Genomic DNA, 23,307 nt, shown 5'->3' with positions numbered 1-23,307 from the left:
TTTTTTATTATTTCTTCGAAAACTCTTTGTCTGACCTGTCATCACACGGTGGTTTATATTTAATCCATAATTTGAGTTTTAGAGTACTTCACCCAATTTCATATAAATTGCGTACGTTAAAAAGATTCATGTGATTAAAATAAATTGGGAGGCTTGCAAGAGGAACGAGGGAAACGTTGTCATAAACCTTTTTTTTTTTTTTTTTTTTTGTATTTCTAACATTTTTCAATTCTTATTAAAAGGCCATTAATTACAATATTGGAGAGGTCCATATCTCTCTACTTAACAAGAAATAACAATGAATAAAGGCAACTTTGGTTTTGGGCAAGGACGACCTTATAGATTGGAGGACTTGGCTATAGGGTAGTCTCGTCCATGGTTAAAAGGACATTGCGTGGTAGCAGGATCAAATGATAATTATTAAATAAAAATACAAGTTGCACTTGTGCCATGTTTTTAATTCAAACTATAATTAATTAATAAATTTGAGCTAAATAATGTTAATAAATTTGAGTTCTATAATTATTAAATACAAATACCGGTTGCACATGTGAAATACTTTCTTATTATTTCTTTGAACTCCTCATCTGACGTGCATCACACGGTGGTTTAAGTTTATTCCATAATTTGAGTTTTAAGGTACTTCACTCTTTCTCATACAAATTGAAAACATTAGAAAGATTCATGTGATTAAAATAAATTGGGACGCTTGCACGAGTAACGAGGGAAACGTTGTAAAGAATATATATATATATTTGTATTTCTAACATTTTTCAAGTCTTATTAAAAGGCTATTCATTACAATATTGGTGCTATAAACTTAGCTTCCAATAGTACAATTTAACATAGGAAGTGGTTCATATCTCTCTACTTAACAAGAAATGACAATGAATAAAGGCAACTTTGGTTTTTGGCAATGACCACCTTATAGCTTGGGGGGCTTGGCTATAGGTTAGTTCCGCCCCTAGTTAATAGCACATTGCGTGGTAACATGATCAAAAGATAATTATTAAATAAAAATACAAGTTGCACATGTGCCATGCTTTTAATTCAAACTATAATAAATAAATTTAAGCTGAATAATGTTAATAAATTTGAGCTCTACAATTATTAAATACAAATACAGGTTACACAAGTGATATACTTTCTTATTATTTCTTAGAAAACGCCTTGTCAAACCTGTCATCACACAGTGGTTTATATTTAATCTATAATTTGAGTTTGAAGGTACTTCACTCATTTTCATACAAATTGCATACGTTAAAAAGATTCATGTGATTAAAATAAATTGGGAGGCTTGCACGAGGAACGAGGGAAACGTTGTAAAGAACCTTTTTTTTTTTTTTCTTTTTTTTTTGTATTTCTAATATTTTTCAAGTCTTATTAAAAGGCCATTAATTACAATATTGGAGAGGTCCATATCTCTCTACTTAACAAGAAATAACAATGAATAAAGGCAACTTTGGTTTTGGGCAAGGACCACCTTATTGCTTGGAGGAATTGGCTATAGGGTAGTTCCGTCCATAATTAATAGGACATTCGTTGGTAGCATGATCAAAATATAATTATTAAATAAAAATACAGGTTGTACTTGTGCCATTTTTTTAATTCAAACTATAATTAATAAATTTGAGCTATATAATTATTAAATACAAATACAGTTTGAAAAAGTGACATACTTTCTTATTATTTCGTTGAACTCCTTGTTCAACTTGTCATCGCACAGTGGTTTAAGTTTATTCCATAATTTGAGTTTTATGGTGCTTCACTCTTTTTCATGGAAACTGCATAAGCTAAAAAGATTCATGTGATTAAAATAAATTGGGAGGCTTGCACTAGGAACGAGGGACGCGTTGTAAAGAACAATATATATATTTTAACATTTTTCAAGCCTTGTTAAAAGGCTAGTAATTACAATATTTGTGCTATAAACTTAGCTTTCAATAGTGCAATTGAACATAGGAAGATGTCCATATATCTCTACTTAACAAGATATGACAATGAATAAAGGCAACTTTGGTTTTGGGCAAGGACCACCTTATAGCTTGGGGGGCTTGACTATAGGGTAGTTCCGCCCCTAGTTAAGAGGACATTGCGTGGTAGCATGATCAAAAGATAGTTATTAAATAAAAATATAGGTTGCACTTGTGCCATGTTTTTAAATCAAACCATAATTAATAAATTTGAGCTGAATAATGTTAATAAATTTGAGCTCTATAATTACTAAATACAAATACAAGTTGCACAAGTGACATACTTTCTTGTTATTTCTTAGAACATCTTGTCACATGACACTAGTACTTTTTCCTTACTAAATAACACAACGAAAAACACTTTGATAAATTTTTCTTTTCTTTTTATAACCAACACTTGCTAATAAATACATACCAAAGCTTCTATTATCCATCATTATGACATCACAACTTTATCCCCAATGCAATGAGTCACTGGCGTCATAAATATAACTAAACTAACCATGCTAACTTATGGAAAGATGACTCTTCAAAAGTAAAAGGCTCATGCAAGCGTCCAGGGTAAAACTCTAATCAGGCGTATGGATCCTCAGTGACAATCTTTGCAGTGACATCTGTAAAATATATCATTATGGTTTTACAAGTAGAAGTGTGAGTCTATAGCTCTATAGCTTCAAGCAAACTAACCATTTATAATGTGAGCCCATCGTTATTTGAAAATCAATCTTATCACCAATGTTTACTAAACAGCCATGTATGCAAGATTTGTGGATGGGCCGCCATCCGGGCCCACCTCTTTATAAAGTAGTTGGCAATCTTGTCACTCTTGTGTCAATGTGATGTTGTTTTGAGATTCGCTTTTGATTTTTTTTTATTTCTTTTTTGGGGGTTTTTCTTATTTTTTATAATACTTGTTGCGTGGGGTACTAAAATAATATCAATATCACCTTTACAAATTAATCAACCATTAAAATGTAAATTATCAACCAACAATTCATAAAAAATGAGCCTCCAATTTGTAAGAGGTTATAATAAATGTAATAATATCTTTATATATATATAGGGGAAACTTCAGAAAACTCCACTGAAGTTCCAGCCGATTTGAAAAACCCCCCCTGAATTTCCAAACCTCTCATTTAAGCCCCCTGAACTTTGGTTTTCTCTCACTTTGGACCCCTTTAACATTAAACTACGTCGTTTTGAATGTTTTATACCCATTTTACCCTTCCCCAAAACTACGTCATTTTGTGTCTTAAAATTACAACACCTACCCAGCCTAAAACGACGTCGTTTTAGGCATTAATTTTTAATTTTTTTTTTTTACAAAAAAAAAAAAAAAAAAAAAAAACCGGGGTGGCTTCAGCCACCCCTTTGGCAAAAATGGGGTGGTCGAACCACCCCATTTTTGGCCAAGGGGGTGGCTGAGCCACCCCCTGGCCGGTCTGGGGGTGGCCGGACCACCCCCTTGGCCATGGGGGTGGTCCGGCCACCCCCAAAAGGCCAAAAAAAAAAAAAAGGGGGGGGGGGGGAGGGAATGGGGTGCATTTGGCCAGTATGGGGTGGCCGAAACCACCCTAGCCCCTTGGGGGTGGTCCGGCCACCCCCAAAAACACTCCATCCCCTTTTTTTTTTTTTTTTTTTTTTGGCCAAGGGGGTGGCCGGACCACCCCCTTGGCCCTGGGGGTGGTCGAACCACCCCCAGATCGGCCAGGGTGTGGCTCCAGCCACCCCCTTGGCCAAAAATGGGGTGGTCCGGCCACCCCATTTTGGCCAAGGCCACCCCCGGTTTTTTTTGTTTTTTTTTTAAAAAAATTTTAATTTTTTTTTTTATATATTTTAATTTTTTTAAAAAAACAAAAAAAAAAAAATTATGCTTAAAACGACGTCGTTTTGGGCTGGGCATGTGTTGTAATTTTAAGACACAAAACGACATAGTTTTGGAGAAGTGTAAAATTGGTATAAAACATCCAAAACGACGTAGTTTAATGTTAAAGGGGTCCAAAGTGAGAGAAAACCAAAGTTCAGGGGGTCTAAGTGAGAGCTTTGAAAATTCAGGGGGGGTTTTCAAATCGGCTGGAACTTCAGGGAGGTTTTCTGAAGTTTCCCCATATATATATATATATATAAGCTTATAAATCTTTTAGAAAAAGTGGAAGTAAAATGTTGGATTTAAGATTCTGGTGAGAAGAAACTGGTTGTTGGACAAGATCCAATCCAAGAAAATGTGGGATCTATATTTTCAGCACTACTATAAATTTATACAGGAAAGTGGGACTGGCACGTACGCGTGTTTCCAATGCCCATTTAATAACGTGTCAAAGTTGATACGTTATTAAAGTTTTCGATATTTTTTTAAAGTTTTTTCATTTTTTTTTTGAAGTTTTCGATTTAGTAATTACCATTTAGCAATGTGTCAAATTTGACATGTTACATTAAGTAACGTGTCAACTTTGAGATTCAAAAAAAAAAAAAAAAAAAGTTTCAACTTTGACATGTTACTAAAGTTTTCATTTTTTTTTTTAACTTTTAATTTTTTTTTTAAAAAAAAAGTTTTCGATTTAGTAACGTGTCAACTTGCATTTTTCTAAAGTTTTCGATTTTTTTTTTTTTTTTTTAAGTTTTCTATTTAGTAACGTGTCAACTTTGACACGCTACTAAATGGTAACGTGGCAAAAAGTAATGAATAGTAAACACGTTACAAATCGTGTAGTTTTTTGTAGGGCTAGGTCACTTCCAAACTAACAATTGTTTGCGATAGAGTCCCAAAATGTTCAAACAATATTAGAGTAGCCCAGCAAACTACCAAAATGTATCAAAAATGCCACTTATTTTTTTTATATTCCTATAATACCCCTATTCTTTTAACAAATAAAATAATAAAATAATTGTAAAAAAAAAAAAACAAACAATTTTTTAAAAATACAAAAAAAAACTAATGGGCGAATAAAAACAATTTTTTAACAGAATTTGACTACAGGGACTAAATTATATTTTTTGGAATATCTCAAGAACCTTTAATTTTACATTTATACACCGTAAAAAAATGTTCCACATGCATATATTATTCTATCCGTTCTCTTCCTACAAGCGTCGACTGTCAAATCACCTGTGGCCAACCAACTAAATTGCGATAAGCTTTGGAAGGCGAAGATAAACGCGGAAAAGCCTACAAGAAGATCGAATAGGTACGTACCAACTTTGATAATGACACAAGCTGCAACTATAAGACAGGTTGTTTGATGCATGTGATCAGATCTAATTAATTAGGGATCCCACTTCTTCTATTCAATTGTTTTCTGAATTTTGTTCACTTAGCATCTTCATTCTTCAGCACAGCAGGACATTTTCATGACTAACCCTCTCTCCACGGCTCCTTTTGCCTTCATTAGAGGAAGCTCAGAGTCATGTCGTTACGTGTATTCAAGGCTTATAATTTCACTTTTAAACATGCATTCTTTTTTTTAGAAAAAAAAAATTACTTTGATTTTTTTAATGACCAAAATTTTATAGCAAAAATAATCCATTCACGTGATTCTTATGCCTACTCACAGGTCACCATCTCCATCCATTTTCTTGTACCCTTTGTTAATGAATCAACACAGTTTGTTTTGGATTCACTCTTTGAATTCAAACAGATTCGAACCACTATCTAGCATTATCCTTATCTCTAGCATCTCTAGCATTATCTCCTACATTATCCTTATCTCTAGCATTATCCTTATTCTTATAGTTGTTTTTATTTCTTCCCTTTAGTGTGCTAGTTGTATTTGTTCTACTTGGTTGTATTGTAATAGTTCTCATAGTTTGTATCAAGTTTGGGTTTGTCAAACTTGATTACAATTGTAACTCTTTGCCTATATATACAATAAGAACGAAGGTGAGACTCCATTCCGCCAAAAGCAAGTTTATTTGCTTTCTTTCATCCTTATGGCTCGGCCCTCACCCTGTGATCATCTGCTGCTTCTAGTTCATGATTGAGTCTTCAACGGTGCCCTCACCCTGTGATCATCCGTAATTTGAGCTTGACTTTCTCTTTTAATTTAGTGTTGAGCTTGAGCTCCGTTGAGTTTCGATTGAATTTGATCCCACATGCCGCTACAACCCCTGCCGGAGCTACACGCTCCTATCCAAACGACAGATTAGATGCCACCCAGTACAGATCCGAAGAGATCTCAACCGTTTAAGCTTTCACACAGGTTCTGCTCATCAATCACACGCCGGGAGTATCTCCACATGCGCTGGCACGCGCCGGTAGCATCTCCCACACGCATCCATGCGCCAACAACATTCTGGCTCGTGTGATCCACGAGCCTCACGCGTCTCAAAACCCTATCTAGGGTTTGGTGTGTGTCGTGCACCACATCAGCCCACCAAGTCAGCCCTAGATCCACATCAGCTGGCGCTCCAACCCAGTCCCAAACCAGGTCATTGGGTTCAAATCGGATCTCCAACTTGGTTCAGCCGAGTAGGCCAACCAAGTCAATCTATCTAACCCGGTCCAAAGTAGTCAACTCGACAACTTAGTACGTAGTTCACATGCATGGCATTTAACACATTGAAAAATGTTGGGAGTATTACAATTCTTATAATTTCTTTACAAATCGAGTATATTTATCGAAAGACTTTAGGTTTTCAAAGTTAATATATAGTTTTCTTCTGGAGCAATTTGAAAGAACAAATTTTTAATATTTTAGTTATATTTGTCTGCGGCATAAGAAAATACTCGAAAGAAATTGGGTATTTCACCAGTAGACCTTCAGTCCTTCGATCGAAGGTCAACCGACACCCAAGTGGGCCAAGTTATGTCTTGAGATGGGGGGAGGGGAGTGGGGAGAGTGAAAGAGAGCTTCCATGGTGGGAATGGTATGAAGGTTACAAAGTCATAAAAATGACTTCAGTTAAGCTTCCGCTAACCCATGTACAATTACATTTAAGAAACAAATCTGCTTCGAACATACTAAATCTAGAACATTGGTTACCCAAATACAAAACAAAAATAAAAAACAACTAGAAACTAAAAATTCATCATCAACCCGAAGGCCAGGACAAACAAAATAAAAAATAAAAAACAAAAACCTCATAAGTAGCCTCAGAGGAGCACGGCATCGTAGACAGTCCTTCAGAAGATACGCGTTGGCCGAAGAAGACGATCAGATCTAAGGTTGAAGAGACCAAATCTGGATCTAAAGCAACCCGCTAGAAACAGAGACCCGTGGAGCCTAAATCTTCTCTCCTCTTGAAGTTCTTTTTGGTATTGTTTAGAAGAAAAGAGAGAGATGAATTCTAAAGAGAAGGTGAAACATATGTTTTTGAAAAATGATTAACGTCAATATTTTTCTTATCTTTTTCTCATCTTATCTTACAAATTAAACATATCAATCATTAGATTTGTGGACTCATGTAAACCCACACAAATTCAATGGTGGATTAATCATCCATTCACTATGGATATAGTTAAAAAATGGTTGAAAAAGAAATGAATTATATCGTTTCTCTACTTTTTTAGAGTAATGCTGAAAACCATCTTTTTATTCTCCTAAATTTGATGTGACTTTTAAAATTATCATTGAATTTGGAATGATCCCTATTGAATTTTGATCTAAACATTACTTGGTTTTCTAATAGCTCGTACTTCTCGCATGCTTTTTTAATAGCTTAAAAAGACATGTATTGTTTTTAGAAAAACCTTCTTTACTTGTTCAGGTAAGGGTATTTGTTTTGAGTTTTGGTTTGCAAAGTAACTCAAAGTCCAGGTTCAAGATTGGACTTATGCAAATCCAACTGAAACAAAAAACCCAGGCCTTGTATCATCCAGCGCCAAATTCGATGCCCAGTCCAATGTAACCGTAAAGGTAAATGTTGGAAATTATTGCAAGCTAGTGTCAAGGCATGGAGCATTCATCTTTGTTTATAATCAAAATGAACAACATTTGTCAATGGTCAAATCATTAAGACTATGATCGAAGGTCTTCTTCTTCTACTCTGATGGACAACATTCATTCATTTGATCAACTAATGATAACAAGTTACACTACAAAAAAAAACGTCAATTTCTTCACGTGGTAAACAGTAATTTTTTTTGGCACGTCAGTAAATGCTGACATGTCAAGTAGTGGAACGTCAACAAATTATTTCCTGACGTGTAAAAACCTACCCGTCAATAATTCCTGACGTGTTGAAATAAACACGTCAGTAAATGCTGACGTGTTATTTTCAACACGTCAGTAAATTTGAGCCAAATATTATTTTAAAATTAATAAATAATTGATTGATTATTTACTGACGTGTCATTATTTGACACGTCAATAATTATTGACGTGTCACTTTGACACGTCAATAATTGTTGACGTGTTAAAATGACACGTCAATACTTGTTGACGTGTCATTTTGACACGTCAACAATTCTTGACGTGTCATTTTGACACGTCAAGAATTATACTATATAAACATAAAGAAATATATATATATATATATTCCCAAGGTAATTTAATATTGTACAATATGATCGAATCCCAATTAACATTCAATAAAATTAATTTTATGAAAACAAGCACCGACCAGTACTTTAATATATACTTTTCTTCACGTAGCATGTACCGTAACCCATTCCATTTGAACATTCAAAACTTTAAAAAAAAAAAAAAAAAATTTCCAACGGTCAGCCATGTTTTACTTGAGATACCATATATATATATATACGTATAACATGCATTTTTCTCGATCTCGTTCATTTAATTATGAGATACGACCAAATTTGGTATTTCATTAATTAAAATAATTAAAGTAACAATATTGGTGATCGATGATATTAACGTTCTGACAAACACACACACACATATATATATGCTATTTAAAAGAACATGTATAAATATATTATAACATATTATATATATATATTTCCTGACGCGCCACATGTGGCACGTCAGGAACTCCTGACGTGCCTATGTGGCGCGTCAGGAGCGTGCCTTGGGAAGGCCAGCGCCTGCTGGCCGTCCCATCGCACCACCTACCACACTGATATTTTTTTTTTTGGTAGGTTTGTTTAAATGAAAAGGTTGGCTTATTAGTAAGGAATTTATAACACATTACGTCAATTACCACGAGTGTGAGCCTTTGATACTGCCCAGAAATGTTGATCACGATATACAAGATCATATCGAATACGTCAGACACGACTTAGATCCAACCGAAGCGTATGTATATATATTTGTATAGTTAATCTCATATGTATGTTTAGAATGTTTAGATTGGTAGTTGGTCACTACATACACATTACATCAACACACTTAATTAATCTGTGCATATGCTAAAATATGATATATATCTTATGTACCATTATGAGTCATGCATACTTAAGGTAGTGAATATTTCGTACATTTTATATCAAATTAATTGGGTTTGTGGTGTTTTTTCACAGGGTACCATGAGTACAAGGGGGAAGAAGAGAGCACGCAGGGGCTCGGCCGTATTGCGGCAGTCGATGTCGCCTGGGTCTCCGGCAGCCCAACTTGATGACAGCGAGCAACAAGACGTTGCTCAGCTTCTAGGGGTACAGGAAGGATATAGACCAGTCCTTCCAGGTACTATGGGAGGGGAGACCCCTGTATATGCTCCATACAGTCGGATAGGCATGGCGCAGATGGGGTATCGAATTGGGTCGTACCCGGGACAGCGAGTTACGACAGTGTGCTGAGGGTGACGTCGAGCGGCTAGACACCCAGCATAGCGCAGGTACGCCCGCCTGTTTTTTTTTAAGATTCATAAGTTTGAAAATTTTTAACTATACTGGTGCAATATTAATTATATTCAACTACAACTACAACTTCAGAGAATTCTAAATATTCTAAAAACATGCAAAGCAGGTATGGAGGATACAGAGACACAGGCCCAAGAAGACATGGTTGGTGGGGCACAGGCCACTGATGACCCGCAGCTCACCGACCCTGCTCCCAGCGACCGATTAGGCCCGCGGCAGGTCCGGACCATAAGTAAGTGTATATGCTCTAATGTCGTACATATTATGTTTTAATTAATATGTTAGTTAATATTGAATTCGAAATAACTTACATTTCTAATTTTAAATTTGTTAGGTACCGATTCTGAAGGAAACACCATCATCGAGGTGTGCACCATCCTAGACTCGCATAGGCGGCCGGGAGTCCCCCCTGGCAAACGGATCATACTGGAGTACAATGCATCATTCCAGCCAGTTGGATTTAGCGCCGTGAGGTTTAGGCGGATGACCGGAGACATAATTAGGAGCGGCAATTTTGTCCGAATACCGGACGATTGGTCGAAGGTACCAGACCGTACCAAGGAGGACATTTGGGACGCATTGATGGTATGTTTTTTAATAATATGATGACACTTAGAGCGTATATATGTACATATACGCTCTAAGTTGCAAATATATATGCGCGTTTATATCTATATGTATATACACATATTTTAAGTTTTTTTTAATTTGTCAATGTTGATCTTGTGCAGGCATACTTTTTCGTCCCGCCTGAGTACAACTTGGAAGCTGTGAAGGATGAAGCATTTAAGGATATGGGCTCTAAGCTGCGGACATGGAGGCATGATCTTAAAAAAATTTGTGCCATTACCGAGGAAGATACTCCGGACACTATACAGGCAAGACTGGGGGGACAGAGACTGGGAGAGTACAATGCTGTCGACTTGGATATATTATTAGAGAGGTGGTGTACCCAGGAGAATAGGGTAGGTCATGAGTTAAACTATTTGGTTAAAGTAGTGACCCTAATTGTATTAGTATTAACATATTAAAAGTGTTAACTGTGTAGGAGTATGCGGCGAAAATGAAGACATTGCGAGCATTAAATGATTCACCGCATTGCACCGGATCAAAGAGTTATGCCAGGTTGACACAGGAGGAGGTAAGTGTGTAATTTATCCTATACTTATAGATGTGAATGTACATGTCATCATTTTATATGTTAATATGGTATATGTATGTCCTATGTTATCTGCAGGCCGAACGTTTGGGCCATCAACCAACTCGGGCAGAAAATTACGTCCGTTCACACAAAAAGAAGAACGGTTCATATCCGAATGATATTGTGAAGGAGAGATGTGTATGCTACTACTCACCTTTCATATATTGTCTTGCTTGTATATTTGATAAATTATTTTTGATTAACGGTTGTGCGCCCCACTGACTCAATATTTAATGTGACAAACAGGAACGGATGAAGGAGCTTATACCCACCGACCCTGCAGCATCGTCTAGCATCACAGAGGGAACGGTAAGGTGGGCGCCAAACGACGCATTTGACCAGGCAATTGGAAATAAGCCTGAATATGCCGGTCGAGTTCGGATGGCTGGACCAAATATTCTGCCTGTGCGGGGGACCATTCGCTCATACTATACACCGTCCCAGGCAAGGTCAGAAAACGCCAGGTACTCTACGATATCACAAGGCACACTTGATAGAGCGCTTGAGGCGGAGAGGGCGAAGCACAAGGAAGAGATAGATGCGTTGTTGGCCGAGAACAATGCGCGGGTAGCTCAGCAAGTGGCGGAGCAGATGGCTGAGAACAATGCTCGGATAGCTCGACAGGTAGCTGAACAGGAGGCTGAACGTCAAGCAAGGTTTGATGCCCGTTTCCGCCAACTCGAGGAGCTGATGCGGTTGTACACTCCACCAGACAGTGCTTCCCCACCCGTTGCGATGGTGCGATCGTCGGTCGACAGTGGATCAGGTATGACCTTTGTTAGTAGTCAATTTAATTTTAGAACTGTCTATATATATATATATATATATATATATATGAACTTCTAAATTAAGAGTTTGGATATGTTGTAGTCATTCTAAATAATTAATGATGTTGTAACTCTTGGTTAAATTTGGTTTATATATCATGGTTGGGTTGGTGAACTTCTAAATTGTTGGCTTCAATTTGGTATACTATGAAATAGTGTTGGTTGAGATAATTATTTAGAGCTATTCATGCACGTATAAATGGATATAACTGCATGGAACAAAGCAACACATGCAGATCGAATTCATCAAGAACAATTATTCACAAACTTAATTTGGTAACTCTAAATATAAATAGATATAAATGCACTTAATGCTAGAGAGGATGCTTTTCCTTTGTGTTTATCATCTCTTCCATTGAATTCCCGACATTAATAACCTATATGGAAGTTCTATAATTGCAATAGAAAAATAAAAACGAAGTTCATTCTCTCATGTCTATATATTATTGATTGCTCTGTGACCATGCATATATATTGACTTAATGTTTTTCTATTGTTTTTTATATGAATTTTCTGCTACCTTCAAAGTTTTATATATTATTTGTTTGGTGGTTGTTTTATTGGTGAATATTGTTTGTTTTATCATTTGCAGGTAATGGACATCGTCGAGAGGATGCTATAGATGTCAATGATCGATAGTCTGGTTGAGAACTTTAGGCCATTCACACTTGTGTATAAGTTGATGTAATTATATTTGTGATTGGTGTATATTACGTTAGTATGTGTCATTTTTGATGTGTTGAAGTTTATTTTGGTGGATAGTTTGTAATTGGTGTATATATAGTTAGTATGTGCCATTTTTGGTGTGTTGAAGATCGCTTTCGTTGATAGTTTGTGTGATTGGTGTATATTATGTTATTTGTGTCATTTTGGTGTGTTGAAGTTAGTCTTGGTGTATAGTTTGTGATTTGTGTCATTTTGGCGTGTTGAAGTTAGTTTTGATGGATAGTTTGTGATTGGTGTATATATATTATTTTAGTTGTGATATTATGATGTGTTGAAGTTAGTTTTCTTGGATAATTTGTGATTGCTATTAATGGATATGATGTATGTTATTTGATGGGAAAATTGTATATTATTTGCATGGATTTGATGGATAGATTGAATATCAGGTATTACGTAACACAAAATTCGGGTATAGTCCTAAAATTAATCACAAAAAATATAGGGGGGAGTGAAAAAAAATTTCAAAACGAACCAAATTTATTGACGTGTGAATTTTTGACACGTCAGGAATTATTGACGTGTCAAAAATTGACACGTCAGTAATTACTGACGTGTCAAAAATTGACACGTCAATAATTACTGACGTGTCAAAATTCACACGTCAGTAATTATTGACGTGTCAATTTTTGACACGTCAATAATTCCTGACGTGTAAATTTTTCACACGTCAGGAATTCCTGACATGTCAAAAATTGACACGTAAGGAATTCTTCTGACGTGTGAATTTCAACACGTCAGGAATTCTCATTTCCTGACACCCACATTCTTCACGCCTTACACGCGTCAGGAAAGCCCCGTCAGGAGTGTTTACTGACGTGTCAGGTGACCCTGACACGTCAGTAAACCTCCGTCAATAAACAGTAATTTTTTTGTAGTGTTAGAAGGAAAACTAATGATAATAGAGCATTAAATTAGAAAGGTTCAAATTACAGAGCAATGCAGAACTAGAGCAAAGGCTCAAATTACAACCATTTTCAGTCCTCCGTCTTCCGCCATCGCTTTATTCTATTATTCCATGCATATTCCTTCAAAGCTTTAGCTTCAATTATTATTTACTTAATACATATATGCAGCAGAGAATGTCATCCAACAACTACAAGCCTACAACAATGGGGCTCCTCACTTGGAACGTTCCATCATCCCACACTAAAGAAGCAGAGATAATGTCTTTATTTGTTGTTCCTTCAATAGTGAGCGCAAACGTCAGATTTTGTCCAACAGATGTGAATGCTAGAACATTAGGCTTCACTTCGATTCTAAGTCCAGCTGGGGTACCAGTCACAAAAGCCTTATACGTAGACGTCGGTGATCCAACATTTGTGACAGTCCGATGATAAACTTGACTAAAATATATGGAGGGCGACACGAATATAGTAAAAGAAGGATAGTTTAGATCAAAGACAGTTCCGTTAATGGCCCCAGAACAGGTACTATTGTCCCCAGTAACAAGGCGTAATAAATAGGTACTATATCCTTTGCCACACAAAAAATTTATGTAGTCAAGTGCATCAATATCATATATTAAACCAGGATGTAGAGCTTTAAGAGGATTTATATAGCCTGCACCATATGCATATTCAGCATCGGGGTTTTTTTGAGCAGTCATTGGAACAGCTGCAAGTAATACACCAAATGGAGTGAGTTAGTCATACATGCAATAAATGATCAAGATCGAGGATTATACATCATATAGATATTACCTGTAGTCATAAGAGCCGACTTGATAGTGGCAGGTGACCATGTGGGGTGAAAGGATTTGATGTAGGCAGCCGCCCCTGTAGCATGTGGGCAAGCCATTGATGTTCCCGAGATTATATTGTATAGCAGCATTCTCTTATCACCCGTAACTCCTGAAATTGGGGATATTTGAGACCATGCTGCTAGGATGTGAACTCCAGGAGCAGCTAAATCCGGCTACATCAACTTACAAAAAAACGAAATGACAATGTAGTCTTTAGGACAATTCAGAGTGGGGATGTAGGTGCCTGACACCGAACCACCCATAAATTTATTGTGTTCATTTCTCTCTCTTTCAACCAAATATAAAATATATGAAAAATATATTATATTTTCATTTATTCTAACATAAATAAGTAATACAATTAAGATCACAAATGTTAATAAGATTATTACCTTGAGAATATTGCGTGTAATATTACTTGGCCCCCTTGATGAGAAAGACACAATGTAAGGAGCAATTATATCTTTAACTTCTTTACTTTTTTGAATAGTCGCAGTTGCTCCCCTGAAAATTGCGTGTGTTCTTTAGAATTATAAGTTTTACGAACTTGTTTGAATGTCTATATTATTTTAAATTAATAATACCTTGTTGAATTTATGTATTTGTACACTTCGCTACCATCCGCCAAGCGAAGGTATGATGCAGGCAAGGGATAAGATTGAGCAAAATCTTGGTATTCTTGGCCTCGCATCACAGTACCAACAGCACCAGCTACAAATCCCCCTGACCCATTAGTCCGGCCATCGCAAAGTACAATTTTACCCTTCACCAAAGCTTGGTCCAGTGAATTATTTAAGCAATACCTGTATTTTTTTTTAGCAATAATTAAGTTCCATTTTAAGTATCATGCTGGAATGTGTCTACAATTGGTACTCCTATTCTTGAAAAAACAAGGAATATTTCTCTTGCTAGTTTCATAGACTCATCATGCAAACAAAAGCAAATAAATAAACTTATTCCCTTTGTCTATATATATATATATATATATGCACAGGGCCGCTAGGGGTGTAAACGAGCCGAGCTTGAGCGAGCTTCCCTTGTTCAAGCTTGGCTCGTTTAAATTTTACTCGAGCTCGAGCTCGAGTCGAGCTTAAGGGCGAACCAAAAAAATCGAGCTCGAGCTAATAATAAGTCGAGCCGAGCCAGCTCGCGAGCTGGCTCTTATATTTAATATTTTTGTTTTAAAATTTTCTTTTAACTTCAAGTACTCTTAAACGGCTTAAGAAGTTAGTTTGCATATGAGCATTTGTTTAGCCTGACTAGTCGAGTATGGAGCCTGAGTCAATACAGCAAGACATTTGGTTTCAAAGAGAGAGGATATGCATTCTTTTATAGATAAGCAAACTTGAAGATTGATGTTTTCTTAACAATGTGGGACAAGTTAACATGTTGCATTCAAACTGCATTGGGACAACGCCCCCTACAAAAAAATATTTTTTTAACGTTTCTCTCTCAATTCCCCTCACCAGTCACAACGGATCTTCCACCTAAACTCTCGTTTCTCACTCTCTCACTCTCACTCACCAGACAGGTAGTGATAGTGTTTGGGTCTGTTTGATTCTTCAATAATTTATGCCTTTCGCAATCTTCCTCAATAGTTCCTGCTTGATTCTTCTTCCTTTCGTTTGGATATGCTCTAATTAAATCGAGGTCTTTTTAATGATTGCTCTCTCTCTCTCTTTGATCACGAAGGGTCTAGAATTTTTCATTATCTAATGGTTAAATATAAATGTAATTTTAAGGTTTTAATAATTATGAGATTTATAATTAATTATGTATTACTTAGTTATATATATATATATATATATATATATATATATATATATATATATATATATATACACACACTCGAGCTTATACGAGCTGTTCACGAGCTTAGCCGAGTCGAGCCGAGCTTGCTTCGTTTAATATTCGAGCTAGGATTTGTGTTCATAAAGTGCTTCATTTAATATTCGAGTCGAGTACGAGCCGAGCCCGAGCTTGCTCGCGAGACGCTAATTCGCTCACTTAACAACCCTATGCACAGCATAAGTAATAATTATTGAATACATAAATTTCATTTTGTAGTTACCTGGAAGTGGAACTTTGAACACCGGTGTTTGGTGCATCTCCGCCATAAATTATTGGATACTGTTTATTGTTGAGGTCAAATGTATTAATTGAAATTCCCTACACGCACGTGGAGTAAAGAAATTCTTCAAATTAATTAGAATTTATAGATACAAATAAATTGGAGTAAATGAAGAAGATATTCATATATAGCAGGACTGGAGTTTTTAGTTACCTCATAGATATTGTTGTTACCCAATTGGACCTGAGTGGAGAACTTTCGATCTATAGTGCTTGCAGCCACAGAGAGAGACCATGGCGCAATGTTTGTGATGGTTGATCGACCTGGACCGTCGTTACCAGCAGACATTGATGTCAATATTCCATTTTGCATAGCATGAAAGGCACCAATGGCATATACATCTTGAAAGTACTCCAGTGCTATGTGTCTACCAACGGAAAAAGATATGATGTCAACGCCATCGGCAATGGCATCGTCAAATGCCTTAAGACTGTCAGCATCAGAACAGCCATTGGACCAACATATTTTGTAGACAGCAGTACGTGCTGACGGAACTCCTCCTCGTGCTGTTCCCAACCCATACCCCAGTAGGCTTGCCCCGCTAACTAAATTCCCAGCTGCTGTTGATGCTGTGTGTGTCCCATGGCCATCGGAATCTCTAGGAGATTTAACATCATTTCCGACAAAAACTCCACTGCTACGATAGTATTTTGCTCCAATGATTTTACTGCATAAGCGTAGCCACATTTGTTAGTTGTTGTGTTTTTTTACTCTCTGTGTCTTTTTTGCACATGTGGTCGTGCAGTTAGGAAAAAAAAATGGAATCTATCACAAATTTAATGATAATTTTAGAACTTACATCAATTTTTGAGGAAACAAAGAGACATGAAAAAAAAAATTAAAAAAAAAAAATCTCGCATTACTCAAATAATAAGGTTATAATGATATATATAAATATACTTGTTGCAAGTGAAATTGATGGAGGCTTGGCAAGTGTCCCTCCATTTCGTAGGTGCTGGACCAAATCCTTTGTCACTAAAGCTTTCTGACTCCGGCCAAATTCCAGTGTCAAGCACTCCTATAATTATGTCACTTTCAATAGGTCTTCTTTGAACATTTTGCGGAAAGCCAAGGAAGTCCCATGACCTTGTTGTATGAAGTTGGCTTTGTTCGCTAGGGAACACGGACACTACGCCTTCCATTCCTGCATTCATTAATATTGTTACAACTTACAACTTTTGTTGTAGATATAGAAAACATGGGGGGAGAGATTAGGTTCATCGACCAGCTATTTTTTGAGCTTCTTGTTCGGTTAGTTCCGCTGCAAATCCACTGAAGCTCCTCGAGTAGCTATAGATTAGAGATTTTGGTCCAGTACTGTCAAAATGCAGGCATATACATTTTTTATTGTAAATCATCACTTATACCAAAACTTTAAGCGAATAAAAAGAGATAAATTTAATTATTTAATTCATACTTTAGCATATATTTAAATTTAAATCAATCGGTCTCATGGGCAGATCATGTAAGACAACTAGTGAAAGAGACATCGAGAGGGCCAATTTTATTTGATTTGATTTTTTATTTTTTTTATTATTATTTTTTTTCATTTCACTCGCCACTCAACCCCACTAGCCTAACCTTAACACTAAAAACGTCTAATACAACCATCGCAGGAAATCCAAGGAGCCAAAAAATAAAGAAAAAATTTACCGTCTATTTGCCACATGTCCTACATCTTTCTAAAAACGTTCAGAAATATAATTTTGGAATGGCTTTTATAAAGAAGAAAAAAAAAATGTTATAAACTACATTTTTATGGCACAATTATTTTACAATGTTGACATGGCAATTCTAACTAACTTATACAAGTCACACATCATTCTTTCAACCATCTCCTTGTTCAAATCTAATGAATTCACCATTGAATTTGTGGACTTATGTGGGTCTCTCACAAATTCAATGGTGAATTCACCTATTTATCCTAGGAATAGGAAAATGAGTAAAAGATAAGATTAATTAATAATAATTTTTGATCATTTATCTATTTATTAATAAAGAATAATTCAACAATTAGCACATACGGCAACATCAGCATTAATGTGAGAAAGTTATATAGTTAATGTTATTACTCTAGACAGAAATTCAAGCATCAGCCTTCATTCTAACAAGTTTCTGTTAATGGTCCCAATGTACTGCATGCTTTTATAACCTGCCAATGACATCTTGTAGCATGCTTGTGTGAAGGGATGATGTGGAAACCTCATCCATCTTCCTGTTGCCCATATACACAATATAAGCCTGCATTCACATTATCATATCTATAAATTGTTACGCATGATCAAACAAAGCGAACTATATATATATATATATATATATATATATATATATATATATATATGAGATCTCAGCTATAGAGATAGTGATATTTGCCTTTCGGTCATTCTGAGAAGTTGAGTGACCGACAAGCAGAGTGAAGGCGAGGCAGAGGAGGAGAAGCCAAGAAAGAGTACTACTAGTAGAGGTTTTGCTTGCCATTGAAGGTTCAGCTATAAACTTGGCTACTGTGTGTGTTGTATATATACAGATATAAACATGTTCACGTGTGTGGACTAGAAAGTTTATCCACACCCCCCACCCCCAAAAAAAAAAAGAGAGAAAGAGAAAAAGAAGAAGAAAAGGGTTCTTCGACGTAAAACATGTTCCACATTATTGTATCTATCCTCTTCCTACAAGGCTACAAGCGTCGACTGGCAAATCACCAGTAGCCAACCAACTAAATTGAGATATGTTTTGGAAGGTGTAGATGAACGCGGAAAAGCGTACAAGAAGAATAGGTAACAACTTTGATAATGACACATGCTGCAACTACAAGACAGGTTGTTTGAAGCATGTGATAAGATCGAATAAATTAGAGATCCCACTCCTTCTATTCAATTGTTTTCTGAATTTTGTTCACTTAGCATCTTCAACACGGCAGGACATTTTCATGACTAACCTTCTCTCCATGGCTCGTTTTGCCTTCATTAGAGGAAGCTCAAAGTCATGTCGTTGCATGTATTAATTCAAGGGTTATAATTTCACTTTTAAAAATGCATTCTTTTTTTTAAAAAAAAAAAAAAAAAAATTTACTTTGAATTTTTTAATGACCAGAATTTTAAAACAAAAATAATGCATGCACGTGATTCATATGCCTACTCACGGGTCCATCTCCATTCATTTTCTTGATGCCTACTCACAGGTCACCATATGGTTTTGAATATAAGATATTCCATTGTTCAAAGTCTTTGTCTAGTTTTATAATTTTTTTTTTTTCACTGAACAGGTTATGGCCTGGCTGGATATGTTAAATAAGGTGTAGTGATGAGTCTAATTTAAGTAGCATCTTGTATTCATATTTTTAATTTAATGTAAATTATATTTTGTTCAAAGAAAGTGTGGAATGCTTGTATGACATAGGAGTTTAATAGCAAATTTGACATTAGCAATGGCCCGGCCCCATGGTAAAAAGGTAACCAATTAAAGGACAAAGGTCTTGTCCTATTCACCTGCTAACATGTGCTTCAAGTTCATGATTGAGCAAAACATACTTTAAATTATTATATTTTTACCTTAATTTTTTTTTTTTTTTTTTTTTTTTTTTTGCGTTAAATTTTTTTTCTTATAATTTGGGGCGGATCAGGGCCATTGCCCATCCCCCCTGAAAAACATCTCCGGTACCAACTTTGATAATGACATAAGCTGCCACTACAACGTAGGTTGTTTGATGTGATCAGATCGAACAATAATATAAGATCCTCTAGCATCCGCCTTCCCACAAGCCTCCGACAGTTCGAGGATGCACCACCCGTGCCGCCATCGTCACTCGTTTTGGCCAAATAACCACTAAAAGTGGTGTTTTGGCCCCAGATCGGTTGATATGTGCAATTTCAATCCATTCTAGAATACACGCGCCCCCACGCACCGCCAAGAACAACTGTCGGTGATCCCACGCACCACTTGGGCCACCACAACCCTGCAGGAGCAATCCGAAGAGATCTCAGCCGTCCAAGCTTCCACACACCTTCACGTGCCTCTAAAAGGTTCTACTCATCAGGCATGCGCCAGCAGAATCTCCAACATGCATTCGTACGCCGACAACATTATGGCGCATGTGATCCTCGCGCCTCGCGCTGAGTCTCTAACTGTAGATGTTGAGATATAACATCTACTGGTATGGTTGCAACCTGCCTAGCCTAACGTACTTTGAGCTTGACTTTCTCTTTTAATTTAGTATTGAGCTTGAGCTCCGTTGAGTTGCAATTGGGCTTGAGTTAATATGCTTTAGCACACTTTTGATTTATCAGATTCCCCTAATTAAGTACTATAAGAAGACATGCATAGATCCTCTTCTTCTTAAATTCTAAGTGAAAATTAAGCCAATTAAAAGCATTACATGCATACTTTAATTAATAAAAAATCAACATATATATATATATATATATATATAGTGGAGGGAGCCAAAAGAATGACGTCTTTGGAAGCAAGAATGTGATCTGATCATGCATGGTGACTCGTGATCATGTGGATTATGGACATAATTGGATACCCATTATAAACATTAGCAATGGCCCGGCCCCCATGGGAAAAAGGTACCGACAGGACAAAGGCTTGTCCCATTCATCAGCCGATCCTCTCTACTTCAAGTTCGAGCAAAAAATGTCTTAAATTTTTTTTTTTTTTTTACCTTAAATTATGTCACATCTTCTATTCATATTTTTAATTTAATGTAAATTATATTTTGTTCAAAGAAAGTGTGGAATGCTTGTATGACATAGGAGTTTAATAGCAAATTTGACATTAGCAATGGCCCGGTCCCCATGGTAAAAAGGTAATCAAAGGAAAAAAGTCTTGTCCCATTCACCTACTATCATGTGCTTCAAGTTTATGATTGAGCAAAAATTATTTTAAATTATTATTTTTTTACCTTAATTTTTTTTTTTTTTTTTGCCTTAAATTTTTTTTTCTTGTAATTTGGGGAGGACCAGGGCCACTACCGGTCCCCCCGAAAACCGTCTCGGGTACCAACTTTGATAATGACACAAGCTGCCACTATAAGATAGGTTGTTTGATGTGATCAGATCAAACAATAATATAAGATCCTCCGCCATCCGCCTTCTCACGCGCCTTCGACAATTCAAGCACGCGCCACACGTGCCGCCACCGTCACTCCTTTTGGCCAAATAACCACCAAAAGTGGTGTCTTGGCCCCCGATCAGTTGATATGTGCAATTTCAGTCCATTCCAGAATGCATGCACCACCAGCGCCGCCACAACCCTATCGGAGCAATCCGAAGAGATCTCAGCCATCCAAGCTTCCACACGCTGTCACGTGCCTCCAGAAGGTTCTGCTCGTCAGACACGCGCTAGCAGCATCTCCCACGCGCATCCACGCGCCAACAACATTCTGGCGCGTGTGATCCACACACCTCGCACTGAGTCTGTAACTATAGATGTTGAGATATAACATCTGCTAGCATGGTTGCAACCTGCCTAGCCTAACGTAATTTGAGCTTGACTTTCTCTTTTAATTTAGTGTTGAGCTTGAGCTCCGCTGAATTTCGATTGGGCTTGAATTAATACACTTTAGCACACTTTTGATTATAAGAAGACATGCATAGATCATCTTCTTCTTAAATTCTAAGTGAAAATTAAGGTATATACACCAATTAAAAGCATTACATGCATGCATACTTTAATTAATAACAAATCAATATATATATAGTGGAGGGAGCCAAAAGAATGACGTCCTTGGAAGCAAGAATGTGATCTGATCATGCATGGTGACTCGTGATCTTGTGGATTATGGATAGAATTAGATACCCATTATAAACATTAGCAATGGCCAGCCCCCATGGAAAAAAAGGTAACCAAAGGACAAAGTTCTTGTCCCATTCACCATATCCTCTCTGCTTCAAGTTCGAGCAAAAAAATATTTTAAATTATTATTATTTTACGTTAATTTTTTTTTTTTTTTTCTTGTAATTTGGAGGGGGACCAGAGCCACTGCCGGTCCCCCCTAAATCCGTCTATAGTACCAACTTTGATAATGACACAAGTTACCACTATAAGACAGGTTTTTTGATGTGATCAGATCGAACAATAATATAAGATCCTTTGCCATTCGCCTTCCCACGCGCCTTCGACAGTTTGAGCACACGCGCCGCCACCGTCACTCCTTTTAGCCAAATAACCACCAAAAGTGATGTCTTGGCCCCAGATCGGTTGATATGTGCAATTTTAGTCCATTTCAGAGTTGCATGCGCCCCCACACGCCACCAGGAACAACTGTTAGTGATCTCACGCACCACCAAGAACAACTGTCGGTGATCTCACGCGCCACACGCGCCCCCGCAATCCTTGTCAGAGCTACACACTCATCTCCAAACGGCAGATCAGACATCGCCAAGATGGAGCCAACTTTCAATTTTGGGGGGGGGGGGGGGGGGGGGCCTTAGGGCCAAAAAAAATTCTAGGAAATGAACAATTGGCAACATATACCTTAAATTATATTTTTTTACCCTTAAAATTTTTTTTTTCTTGTAATTTGGGGGGGGGGGGGGGGGGCCTTAGGGCCAAAAAAAATTCTAGGAAATGAACAATTGGCAACATATACCTTAAATTATATTTTTTTACCCTTAAAATTTTTTTTTTCTTGTAATTTGGGGGGGGGGGGGGGACCAGGGCCAATGCTGGTCCTCCCCTTAAATCCGTCTCTGACGCCAAGTACATATTCGAAGAAATCTCAGTCGTCCAAGCTTCCATGCGCCTCCAGAAGATTATGCTCGTCAGTCACTCGCAGGGAGTATCTCCACACGCGCTGGCATGCGCCGGCAGCATCTCCTATGCGTCGACAACATTCTGGCACGTGTGATCCATGCGCCTCAGGCATCTCAAAACCCCATCTAGGGTTTGGCGCGTGTCGTGCACGCGTGGCGAGTGGCCATAATGCCTGGCGCGTGCAACGTACACA

The 23,307-nt window shown here is 37.0% G+C and overlaps 1 protein-coding gene across 1 annotated transcript; it reads right to left on the bottom strand.

The window, feature by feature from the left end:
- Nucleotides 1–13,576: 13,576 nt before the first annotated feature.
- LOC132188106 (cucumisin-like) lies at nt 13,577–18,833 on the bottom strand. The gene is made up of 10 exons (XM_088517716.1): nt 18,729–18,833; nt 18,508–18,596; nt 17,581–17,672; nt 17,256–17,499; nt 16,509–17,022; nt 16,296–16,393; nt 14,809–15,027; nt 14,617–14,728; nt 14,184–14,397; nt 13,577–14,097 (listed from the first exon to the last, which is right to left on the bottom strand). The coding sequence occupies exons 1-10, from the start codon at nt 18,831–18,833 to the stop codon at nt 13,577–13,579; spliced, it is 2,208 nt and encodes a 735-aa protein (XP_088373842.1).
- Nucleotides 18,834–23,307: the final 4,474 nt, after the last annotated feature.

This window comes from Corylus avellana, chromosome 6 (assembly GCF_965113065.1).
Source record: "Corylus avellana chromosome 6, dhCorAvel1.hap1.2, whole genome shotgun sequence".
In the NCBI taxonomy this organism is placed as follows: Eukaryota; Viridiplantae; Streptophyta; class Magnoliopsida; order Fagales; family Betulaceae; genus Corylus; species Corylus avellana.
The sequence above is the reverse complement of the archived record's forward strand: the minus strand, read 5'-3'. Positions and strand labels throughout refer to the sequence as shown.